The 12,157-nt window shown below is 48.4% G+C and overlaps 1 protein-coding gene across 4 annotated transcripts; it reads left to right on the forward strand.

Moving 5' to 3' along the window:
* The first annotated feature begins 252 nt into the window (after positions 1–252).
* MPV17 (mitochondrial inner membrane protein MPV17) lies at positions 253–11,190 on the forward strand. 4 transcript variants are annotated; one of them, XM_074209843.1, is made up of 8 exons: positions 253–315; positions 745–819; positions 7,878–7,993; positions 8,222–8,314; positions 8,455–8,550; positions 8,911–8,943; positions 9,176–9,228; positions 10,443–11,171. In XM_074209843.1, the coding sequence occupies exons 2-8, from the start codon at positions 750–752 to the stop codon at positions 10,510–10,512; spliced, it is 531 nt and encodes a 176-aa protein (XP_074065944.1). In that variant the 5' UTR covers positions 253–315; positions 745–749; the 3' UTR covers positions 10,513–11,171. The 4 variants fall into 4 exon arrangements, with proteins under 4 accessions (XP_074065944.1, XP_074065945.1, XP_074065946.1 ...); XM_074209845.1 differs by lacking the exon at positions 253–315 and adding an exon at positions 6,096–6,161 and having other exon boundaries at positions 729–819; positions 10,443–11,165; XM_074209846.1 differs by lacking the exons at positions 253–315; positions 745–819 and adding exons at positions 854–1,313; positions 6,096–6,161 and having other exon boundaries at positions 10,443–11,165.
* The last annotated feature ends 967 nt before the right edge of the window (positions 11,191–12,157 follow it).

A 12,157-nucleotide genomic window follows, 5' to 3' on the forward strand; every position in this document is an offset into this window, starting at 1 on the left:
AGAGTCTGCGGAGGTCTCTGCGGGGAAGGGGCCAGGGCTTAGTTTTTCGGTGGGTGGCAAAGCCCTTGCGTGTCAGGGCCCGGCACGAGGCGCAGGAGCTGCGGTCTGAAAGGCCTAGCAGGGCCCGGCTTGTGACCCGGGCCGGCCCCTCTCCCCTCCCGGCCCCTGCCGGGCCTGGGTTCCATCGGATGGCCGAAGGCCGCCCCGCCGGCCCATCCCCTCCCACTTCCCGGGGGGCGGGGCTTGCCCCAGCGGATGGGGCGGGGCTTGCCCCGGAAGTCGGGAGCGGACGCCGGGAGCGGGCTTTCGACTGAGGTGAGTGCTCTGCGGCCTCGGTTCTTCGATTCTCGGGATGCCGCGGGCCCGCGCACGCGCACGCGCGCCTGTGACGTCACCGTTCCCGCCTCCCCGGGGCCGCCTCCCCTCCCGCCCCACGCTGCTCTTCCCCGGCGTCGCCTCCGCGACCTCGCGGGGGCTCGGGCAGATCGCCCGGCACCCCGGGCCCCGCTGCCCCCCTGTACATGAAGGGGGCCGTCAGCTCCCAAGAGGCCCCCCGGCCCAGCGGGGAGGGGGCCGCTTCCAGGCCCGGCCCGTCACGCACGACCCCGCCACAGTGGGCGCAGGCCCGGCTCCCGGGGGGGGCCCGGCCCGGGGAGGCCGGCCCGGGGGCCCCGGCCCGGGGGGCCCGGCCCCCGGCTGGACCAGCCCCATGCTAACGGCCGCTCCGCACCTCTGTCCCCGCAGGAGCCATGGTTCTCTGGCGGGCCTACCAGCGGGCCCTGGCGGCCCACCCGTGGAAGGCCCAGCTCCTCACGGCCGGTGAGTGTGCCCCCCCGGGAAGGAACGTGCCCACCCGCGGGGGGCCGAGCCGGGCAGAAGCGCCCCAGCCAGCACCTGCCGCCCCCTTCCCAAGGGGTGTCGGGGACACACGCACGGCAAGGGCAGCCCCCCAAGCCCGTGTGGGAGCCCGACGTCTCTAGGCAAGCCCTTTGAGTGAAGAGAAGCGCAGAACCGGGAAAAGGCCCACGCAGTGACCCACGGGTCTGGGGACCGCCCTTTAGCAGATGAGCTGGCCTGAGGGACCAGGGCCTTGCACCCCGAAAGGACCACATGCAAGGAAGCTGTGTTAGTGGAAGGACTTGGACCCTAGTTCCAAACCACAGGGCCGGCTTTGGGTTAGGATTCTGGGTAATCCAAGTCAGCACAAAGACGGTGAGCCTAGAAACAGTGAGGGGTGTCCTTGAAAGAGGAGAGGAAGAGTTGGTGCTAAATACCTTTTCCTATTTACTGCCACATCATCCCTGGAGTCTAAAGTAAGTGGTCCTAAGTAGCCAGTTCTTCCCGTCTCAACCCCCCGGCCTCAGACTCCCCTGGGTCCTCAGCCAGCCCACTGTGTCCGACCACCCCATGTCCTGTCCTCAGCGTTCCCCGCCAGGGCGGTGACTCACCTGGGCTGCGTGTGTGGGGTGACTCATGCTGTGTGGCCGTGATGGGAACTGACACGCTGGGCTCTGTGCCCGACCAGCTTCTACATTTGTCCAGAGTTGGCAGCTGCCGGGAGGAAGGTCCCAGGGCCCATGGGCTTAGGGGGAAAAGAGGGATGACCCTTTTGCCTTTTCTTCTCACTCCCTGGGAGTGAGCCCAGAAAGTCTCTACTGACAGTGTTGAGAAGCTTGAGATTGTTTTGGGGAGAAAGTTGATAACAGTGTAGTAGAGTGAGTAAGACCAAACTTGGGGGCTCCCAGTTCCTGGTCATCTGACCAAGGTAGGTTTGAGCACTAAGCTCTTTCTGTGTCACGTTCTTTGCTCAAGCCAGTTGAGTTCCAGGATCTGTCTTAAGGGTTTTGTTCTGGGTCAGGATACAGATTGGATCAAAGGTATACCTAGACTCACTAGATCCCCTCCAGAATACTCTGGATCCCAGAAAGCTAGCCCCACATTCTGGGGATTGTGTTCAAAATACACCAAACTACAGACACAAGAGAAGAGGGTTCAGCCCTCTCTGTACCCTTTTTTTCCCCTGGATATTCATGACCTAGAAAACATTCATATATTGCTATTGTTAATAATAACATGACATTTACATAATGCTTTTGTGGCCTGCAGAATATTCTACACATATTCACTCATTAGATCCTTGCAACAAAACTGTGTATTATCCTTATTTTCCAAATGAGGAAAAGTGAGGCTGAGAAATTTAATCACTTGATCAAAGTTATACAGTTACTAAATGTCAGAATTAGGGTTTGATTGCAGGTCTCTCCTCATTATGTCACATTCTTCCTACCTCACTGTGCTGCCACAGAGAATATACCAGGAGCGAACCTGCCCCTGGGTAGTGTCTGAGGTTGGTTTTGTTCTGATCAGGCCCCAGAGGGATCAGGTCTGAGCAAGGAGAACCTGAGGGGAAAAGGTGTCTACTTCTGTTGTTATTATATCAGTTTATAAATATATATGTGTGTGTGTGTATATATATATATATATATATATATATATATATATATATATATATATATGTATGTTGTTATTATTATTATACCTCATGTTATGGATCCTGGAGAAACTGATTCAGCTTTGTCAGACACTGACCCCAGGCTTTCTGGGCCTGCCATAAAGAAGTGTTAAACTCCCCTGGGGACATTGGAACTAACTCACACACCATGTATGGGAAGAAACTTGGACTCAAAAGAACCTTTTCTAGTCTCAGTTCTTTCATTTACTGGCTGTAGAAAAACCTTCACTAAAGTTTTCTTCATGTGTAAAATGAGAGGTCCAGCTGATAATCTTCTTTCCACTTTTTCATTCTGTAATTTGTGGGCCTAGGCTATCTGTGACAGCAGAAAGAGTATACAATTTAGACTCAGAGAGAACCTGGGATCTCATGATCTCCAGTCTCAGGGTTGGAAGGGACCTTAGAGAATATTTTCTCCAATACCTGAACAGTCAGTCATCTCCTCCACCTCCCTTTCATGCCTTGCTACTGATTGTCTGGGTGCCCCTGGGCAAACCTTGAAAGGCTCTTCCATTTGTAAGTCCTAAGATTCAAAGAACCCTACTAACCTCCCAGGTCTGACCCCGGCCCCAAATCCTAGGATTCAGCTTCCATTAGTCTAGTCTTGGACATCATAAACTGCAAAGCTAGAGGTTTTCCACTACTCCAGAAACCCTTCTCTTCTTTTCAGAAGAGCCGGAAGCTGTAGCCTCTAGAACTCTTCAAGGTATCTTTCCTGAAGCATGGAAGATCAACCTTGTCTTGTTGCTCTCCTCCCTTCCCCAGTCTTTGCTGTCTTGTGGTTCCAGCTCATCCTGGGCTTCTTGCCAGGCCAGGCCCCCACCTTGACACTGTTTAATCTCCTGTGAAGTCCCTGGGGAGGAGAGGGGGGGAGCTGGGTGAGTTGGCAGCACCAGTGGCCCTTTCCCACTGTGGCTCCTGCTTTTCAAGGACATTTCCTATTTTCATTCCTCCAAGGAGCTGTCTCCAGCCTCCTTTTTCTTCTTTACCTCTATCTATGCTCCCCTCCCAATGCACTATTAAAAATTCACTTTTCTATCTTCAGACTCCCTTTTGATCCCTGGATTATGATCAGTCCAGAGGAGGTAAGGAGAGTCTCTACCCTTTACAGGATGTCTTGGCTCATTTCTCTGGGTTGGGGATGGGGGGGACTTGGGACTACCATAGAGGGTCCTGGATGGACCAATGCCCTGGGACTGTTCTCCTTCCCCCCCCCTTTCTCTCCTTCCTCCCTACTCCCATACTGACTTTTCTGGGGAGTGACAGCATCAGAACCTGGCCTCAGCCCAGAAAGGTGACGTCATTGCCTGCACCAGCTATCTGCCCAGTGGGCTGGTTGCCCAGTGGTGCTTAGGGGCTTCACAGCCTAGTTGTTGCTTTATGAAGATGCTCAGGTTAATGGGGCCTCCCTCTACCTCTCCACTGCCTGAATCTCTAGAAAGAAAAACTGGGTCAGGGTGGTAAGAATGGCCCTAGGAGCTGCAACCACACCTCAAGAAAGGACCTCCAGGAAGCTGGGGCAAGTATGGGTCTGTTTAGTTCAAGTCAGCTTGCAAGTATGGGTCTGTTCAGTTCGTCACCTTGCATTTTTTGAGCACCTGTTAAATTTTCTGCCTTCAAGAAGCTTGCTGGTGTGAAAGAACATGTATGTACACAGATCAGTACATACATATTGGAATAGGGACTGGACCTGCCTTGTCATTGGTGCATGCCTCTCCTTTTCTCAATACAGATTAGCACTTTCTCTTCCAATCTATAGGTTCAAAGAGTTGCCTAGAGGTTGAATGGCTTGTCACCCAGGCAGTAGTGTCACAGATGAAACTTGATCCCAGGTCTCCTCAAATTCAAAATCAATTCTCTGATCATTCCAACATGTTGCATCGAATACAAATGTAAAGTATATGCAAAAGAAATATAAAGTAATTTCCAGAAGAGAACTAACAACTGAGGGGATTAGAAAAGGCCCCCTACAGGAAATGGCATCTGGGCTTTGCCTTGAGTGGAGCTAGGGATGTGAAAAGGTGGAGGGGAAGAAGGGAAGCACTGCAGGCTAGGAACAGCCTAAACAAAACATGGTGATATTGTGAACAGGGTAGAGTCTATCAACTACTTGAGCCTGAAACAAATAGGCAAGGGAGAATGATTGGAGATGACTTCAGAAAAGCATGTTGGAGCCAGATTACAGAGGACTTTAAATGTCACACTGAGTTTGTAGGGGTATGGTGCAGTCAGATCTGCATTTTAGGAATATCCATTTGCCAATTAAATAGTGAATAAAACTCTTTGGGAGGGAAGCTCATGAGGTACCAGATACTGGGTCAAACTTTGGGCCATATGAATTTCTCCATTATCTCAGCCTAAAGCAATGCTCAGGCCTCTACACCCTCTATTCCACAGAACACCTGGTTTAAGGTAAAGTCCTTGTTTGCCTCATCTTCTAAACATCTCTGCTGCAATTGCCACAAAACCAATTCAAATTGGGAATCAATTGGGAATCAACCCAGAACCTACTCTACACTCCCACAATGAAAAGGAAGCCCTGGACCTACTTCACTATGAAGTGGAACAAAATTATCAGCTTAATGAGGACAGAGAACATGATTTATCTAAATTTTCTATCTCCCCATCACCAGTGTCTCATAGGCTCTCTCTGAGGTCAATATGATTATTTGTCTTTGTTGAAAACTTGTCCCAGGTAGAAGCACCCCCTCCCATCTTAAAATCTTGCTGGTCCAACATTTACCAAGAAAATAAGGCTGGGGGCAGCTAGGTGGTACAATGGATAGAGCACCAGTCCTGGAGTCAGGAGGATCTGAGTTCAAATCTGGTCTCAGACACTTAATAATACCTAGCTGTATGACCTTGGGCAAGCGTCTTAACCTCATTGCCTTGAAAAAATAATAAGGCTGGAGCACAAGGTTCTGCACTTTAAATTAATGTTTCTCTGTCTTCCTGGTGCAGTATACATACTAAAGACCACAAACCAAGAGACTTAAGTTCTAGACTTAGCTCTGCCTTTAAGGTGCTGAATGATCTTTTGGTAAATCATGTTTTTTTTCTGTTGCCTCAGTTTCCTCACCTGTGGGGGAAAAAAGAAGTCTGTTTATATTTCAGTCATTGGGGTGGGGAAAGGGGAAGGAAGGGTCAAGTGAGGTGGAGGTGAAAGTTTTTGAAAAGGAAGAGTCCTATAATGAATGCCAGGTGGTAATATTCTGGGTCCCTCGAGTTTATGTGGTCTGTGGAATCTCAGGAGAGTCACTGAGACACTGATGTTGCTGCCTACCAGCCCCACAGGATCTGAGAAATCTACTTACTTTTGGTATTCTCTCCTCTTTCCACTTCCCCAATCATTTACCTCTTAAAAGGTACTAATTTCTTTTTCCCCCCATTTATTTTTTAATTAACACAAATTTATTTTCTTTCAATCCCATTTCCTCTCTCCATTAAAAAAAAAAAAACAACAAACCTTTGTGACAAACAAATTCCTGCATTGGCCATGTCCAAAAAATGTCTTATTTTGCACCTTGAGCCCATTGCCCCTCTGTGAGCTGGGTACTTTTCTTTCCTTCCTGTATATCCATAGCTACAGTTACCCCCTCTGAGTGGATGAAGAAAGAAACAGACACGTGATGGAGTGGAAGACTCTAAGGTCTGCCTAGCCAAACTCAGCCAGCTTCTAGGGTCCCTCTTTTCCCTGTATCATGATTCACTAGACTAGTTAGAACTTTCCGCTTCCATTCTTGAATCTGGTGGGGAGCTGGTTTGGGGGGGGGGGTGTACATGGAGCTCCCTTAAGGAAAACTGATCATTTTTCATTTTGCCCTTGCTGTGGGGAGAATAACTCCACCCGTTCAGGACTTAGATGAATGAGGCAATGGCCCAGCTGCCTATTCTGGGCTCCCCTGGAAGAGGGCCTGGGGCTGCTTCATGGCCAGGAGTGCCAGCAGGGCTGACTAACCTCTTCCAGCTCCTAGCCTCACCCAATCTGCTGTTGGCTAGTGCTTGTCCACTTCTCAGGGCACGACGTGGGAGTTGGGAAAAGAGCTGAGCACATTGGGTGTGTGAGCCAGAAGGGTGATGGTGCAGCCAGCATGGACGTCAGAGCCAGCCAGGATACACGCTGGGGTGGAGGGATGTGTTTGCCCAGTTCTAATTGAGGGCACAGGGACACTGTTGAGGGGCTCCAGGCGGGTGCATTCATTACTCAGCAAGACCCAGATGATGCGCTGGTCACTTTACACAGAGGCCTCTGGATATGTTTGTGCACTCCAACCCATGTGCACCCTCATATTAGAATCCATCATGGCCCATTGGGTACTCAGTCAATGTCCTCAGGATCTGGGTGGGGATATCTGATTGCATGGGACTGTGTCTCAGTGGACTTCACAGGGACCCTTTCCCCTCTAACTTTGTCACCGTTTCTGGATTCTACAAGGCCCCCTGAGGAAATGTCTCCCTTTCCAAATCCACCTGGGGCTGTGAGGTGAGGCATTGATTGGTTGTGGCTGTCTGCAAGCCAGCGGGAGACAAGGTCTGTCCTAACTCCCTCACCAGCTCAGCTGCCCTCTTTGCAGTACCAGAGTGTTTCTGGAAATGACTTATTCATTTTGTTCTCTGAAGATCAGAGGTCACATCTAAAACTGATGGAATCTTTAGAGTCCACAACATTTAACATCCTGATTTTTAAAACTAAGAAAAATGAGACCTAAAGGAATTGATTGACGTGTCAGAGGTAGAGGTCATGTAGGTGGCAAGTATCAGAGGTGAGATCTGAACTAGCTCCTTTTTATTCCAGAATCAGTGTTCTTTGCATTCTACCTTGCTGCCTTCATACAGACTGATATCTAGATAAAGGAAGGATTGTGGTTAGAACCAGGCCTCAAACTTAGGATTCCTGATTTTAGTCATGTCCTGAGTCCTAGCTGTAGTTGAGATTCTATATCTGTAGCTAGTGGGTCCTTCTCCTATTCTCAGGCTGACCTAAGAATTCTTGTAGTAGAAAGGATTTCCTGCCCTATATGGAGGATCTTGATTGGCCCTGCTTATGGTCTCATCTCCATCCTTGAAAAGTAGTCCATTATTAAATATCTCCAGTGTGTAGTTTAACTGGCGAAGACAACAACCATCCTTGTGACAATCCTTAGGAGTAGGGAAAGATTCCAGAAACTGAGAGGGACCCTCATTCTAGAGCAGTTTCTAAGAAATAGGATGCCTCCCCCCAATCCTCCAGACCCTTGGATAAAGGAGGTGAAGGCAGTGATTGCCTAACACCTTATGCTTAAGAGGCTTTACCCCATCTTATAGAAGACTTTGCTTTCTTTTGGATTCCCAATGAGGTAACCTTGACAATACCTTCTACTCCCAGGGTCTCTGATGGGGATAGGTGATGTCATCTCTCAACAGCTGATAGAGAAACGGGGTTTAGAGAAGCACCACGTCCACAGGACCCTGACCATGGCTTTTATAGGCTGCAGTTTTGTGGTGAGTTGCACCCATAGTTGGCCAGATGGTGACTTGGACAGTGGACTCAGATTCCATTTTCTTTTCTACCCTCTAGGCTCTTTATGCCCATAATTCCCAGTCTCCCTTTCCTTTTCCTCAGCTGTTTCCCCTGTGATATAATTTCATACATTTTTGAGGAAGTCAATATTACTATTCACTAGCTCAAGTTTCCCTTTTCTTTGTCTCCTGTCCTGAGTTTGCTTTCAGGGCCCTGTGGTAGGTGGCTGGTACAGGGTTTTGGACCGGCTCATCCCTGGCAACACCAAGATGGATGCACTGAAGAAGATGGTAGTTGATCAGGTGAGCAAAGGGGTAGTGAGGAAGGGAAGAACAAAAGTGTATCTGAAGGGGCTGTGATTATGTGAATCTGGGTCTCTGTAGAAAGACAATTATGCATTAAATTTCTAATGTATTCTATTCTTTCTACTCTCTTTCCTCAGGGGGGCTTTGCCCCATGTTTTTTGGGGTGTTTGCTCCCAGTGATTGGTACACTTGATGGACTGTCAGTCAAAGAGAACTGGGCCAGATTGAAACGGGTGAGCATGTAGTCTGAAATGGATTGAGTCTGAGGATTTTGTTGGGCATACAGGTGAATCTGTGGGATCCCAATTGGAATAGAATATAATTCAAGCAAATTAGGGATGTTGGAAATTCAGAGACTTAACAGGTAGTTTTAGTCCAGTGAGAAAGAAAAAGGCAATTGTTGCAGAAGTCATGTTCATTGAGTAGCAAGAAGTCCCATTCATCGAAAACCAATCAATTATTAAGTAACATCAGCATGTAGAGAAATGGCATTGAGAATGCCTGCTTGCATCGAGTTAATAGAAGAGAATGAAAAAAGGTTATGATATCAAGAGGAGGGAGTGTAAGATTTAACCTGTTCTTTATTTCTTCAGGATTACCCTGATGCCCTCATCACCAACTACTATGTAAGAGACATATCAGTTATTCTCCTTAAAAACTGTGGAAAGTCCTGGGCTTTGGGCCTTCTCTGTATTGGATCTTGGCTGGGGATAACTTGGGGCCTAAGCTGGCTACTTTTTGGACTAGATTCACATGTCCAGGGGTTAGGATGGGTCTGGTTAAGGCTCTTTGAATGGCAACCAGAAAATACTGTTCCTAGATAATTTTTTCCCTTATATTTTTTGTTTGTTTTTGCAGATCTGGCCTCCTGTGCAGTTGGCCAACTTCTACCTTATTCCCCTTGTCTACAGGTGAGGAAAAAAAACCCATCTCTACTCTCCTAGTATATCTCAGGTTCAAAAATATAGGTTTGAAAACTACTTGATGTTCATTCCATCCTTAAATCCCTCAACCCTCCAAACCAAAATTACAATCAGGTCTCTTCATATTTCATTGTGCTGTACTCAGAACTTCTCACCCCTCACAGAAACCCCTTCAGTCTTCCCTCTGCATCTTATATAGAATTCCACAGTCCTTTTTTTAAATCCCATTTGAACGCTTTTTCTCTGTCATTGCTAGAGAGTCCAGCCTAAGTTAGGCAGACAGGTAGGGCAGGAGGCCAAGTAGTATATCTCAGTTCAGTCAAAAAAAAAAAGATTTTTCTACCCTTCATTAAAACTGGTGGATAGTATACTATTTATTTTCAAAGCCTCGAGGTTATAAGGTAACCAGAGGGGCAGTTAGGTGGCACAGTGGATAGAGCACCAGTCCTGGAATCAGAAGGACCTGAGTTTAAATCTACCCTCAAACAGTTGACACCTACTAACTGTGTGATCCTGGGCAAGTCACTTTATCCTGATTGCCTTGCCAAAATAATTAAGGCAACAAGAAAGGCAAGTAAAATAGTTGGAATGAGAGAGGCAATCTAATTATTGGATTTCTAGTCTGGAAAGGGGGAAGCTAAGAGGAGATCATCTAAATGCATAAAAACCATATACAGCATAGATATGGTGAACATGAACTTCCCCAAGGGAAACCCTTCAAAATGCCAGTATGATAAATGTATAGCTAAGAAAAAGAAATACCACATCATGAAGCAGGTAATAAACTTAAGGAACTCACTACCCCAAGAATTGATACAGGCAGGAAATAGAAACATTCAAAAAAGCATTTGACTATGAAGCCATAAATGGCCACTAAGAGAAGCTGAGCTATTTACTATCTTTAAAAGTAATGTTGGGATGGTGAGGCATTCTCCCAGGGCACAGCCCTTGAAGTTTCTGTTGTCTCCAGAACACTGACTTGATACAATCATTACTATTTTAAGTGGGAGTAGGGAGAAGATTTGGGTGGTAAGATGAGGTTTATAAATCCTGCCAGTTTCTTGTAGGAGAAAATTTCTTTCTTCTACATTTTCCTTTTCCTCTTCTCTGTCTTTTCCCTTGCTGCTCTTTTCCTTTGTCTTCTTCATCTCTGTCCCCACCCCCTTCCTCCTATTTTCAATGATGCTTTTCCTGTTCCTCAGGTTGGCTGTTGTCCAGTGTGTTGCTGTTATCTGGAACACCTACCTATCCTGGAAGTCCCATCAGTCCTGAGTCCTCCTCTCCTCATGCCCCCTCAGCTTGAAGCTATACCTCTTGACCCTGGGATAGCTTCAAATGTCTTCAGAGCAGTCTCAGATAGTTTTCAGGATGCCAAACCACTGGATAGAAAGGACTTCTGGGATGAAATACTGAAATGAATCAATCCTTGCTGTGAAATGTAAAAATACAATTTTGTAGGTAGTTTTAGAAAATTAAAACTGGTGTATCTTGCTCCTTTTGCTACCATTTTGTGCAGTGTATGCCTAGTTCTTTGCTCAGCTTTTCCTAACCCATCCCCCTCCAAGTTTGGCTAGACCCTTAATTCACCCCAGACCTTCACAGACACCACCATCTTAACTAAATGGCAGTGATACTTGATGTGATTTGTGGCTCTAGATAAAGAATACAGCTCCAACAGAAACTTAATCAAAGACCTGTGATACTGTTTGGTATTCCAACCTTTCCTCTTCCCTGACCCAGGGAAAAATTCAGTCAGACTAAAGCCAGTGCTCAGCACCTGTCCTATCTCTTTTCCCATCCTTCCCTGATTTGAGAATAAAAGAATCAGCTAGACCACTGGGTAGTTCCTCTGCCTGACTATCATTTGCCCAGGGTAATGGAATGAACAGAATGGACCCTTTTGGTCTGGGGACTAGAGACTATCAAAACCCTGGAGTTGTAAATTTCAGGATCTAGAGAGAAGTACAAATGGGAAAGGAGGATCAGTTTGGTGGATTAATTTAGTCCCAATTGCCATGAGGATAGCCTTTGGACCCAGTCTCTGGCTGCGGAGCTGGAAGGGAAGGCTATCAGGATTGGATGCCAACTGTATAGTCCCCTTTCCTCCTCTCAGCCTAGAATTCAGATCCTTCTTCCGCTGAAAAGGACGGGAGGAGAGCGGGGGATCAGAACCACGGACAGCTCCGCAATGTTGTCGGTCGGCTTTGGCTTTCCCTTCCAGGCAAGGAAAAATTTCCCCTAGAAATTGAGGTTTCCCCAGGAGAGGGGGGCCGCCGGAAAGGGAAGACGCTGTAAATTGAATTGAAAACTGTCCGAGGTCGTCCTGAGTCCTTCGGTCCAAGCCCGGACTGCCCGCGCCCGGGTCTATCTGGAACTGTTGTTCTCCATAATGACTCCCAAGTCCCATCCTCGTCTCTTGCCCCTAGAGGTAGCAGGCGATATTCCATTCCGGGGGTCTTATCCCTGGGAGGGGGGTGTGGGGAGTGTGGGGGGGGCGGCTCTCGCCCTGCCGGTCTTAGGGCTGCGGTCCTGTCAGTTCATCTACAATCAGTGCATGTCCTTCGCTGACGTCAATCGGAGCTGCCCCGTCCCTATATAAATCTGGCAGCAGCCCCGGGACACTCCCCACGTTCCCCAGGCTCTGGCAACCAGCCCCGTGCTCCCAGATTCCGGTTCGGTTGGGACAGGGACCGAAGCTCTGCCACCCCCCGCGGCAACCCTCTCGGAGAAACCCGTGAGTGACGCTTTGGGAGCGCACCCGCGCCCTAGCTCGGCGTCCTCCCGGACCAGTCCTTTCCGGCTAGCTCCCCAGTTGCTTGGCTGGGCAGCCCTAGTCCCCTTGCTGGGCCGGCTGGGAGGTGGGATGGCTCTGCCGCGGCTCGTATCCCAGACACCCGGAGGAAAGGGTGGCCGGGGC

The sequence above is a fragment of the Macrotis lagotis genome, chromosome 1, assembly GCF_037893015.1.
Source record: "Macrotis lagotis isolate mMagLag1 chromosome 1, bilby.v1.9.chrom.fasta, whole genome shotgun sequence".
Lineage (NCBI taxonomy): Eukaryota > Metazoa > Chordata > Mammalia > Peramelemorphia > Peramelidae > Macrotis > Macrotis lagotis.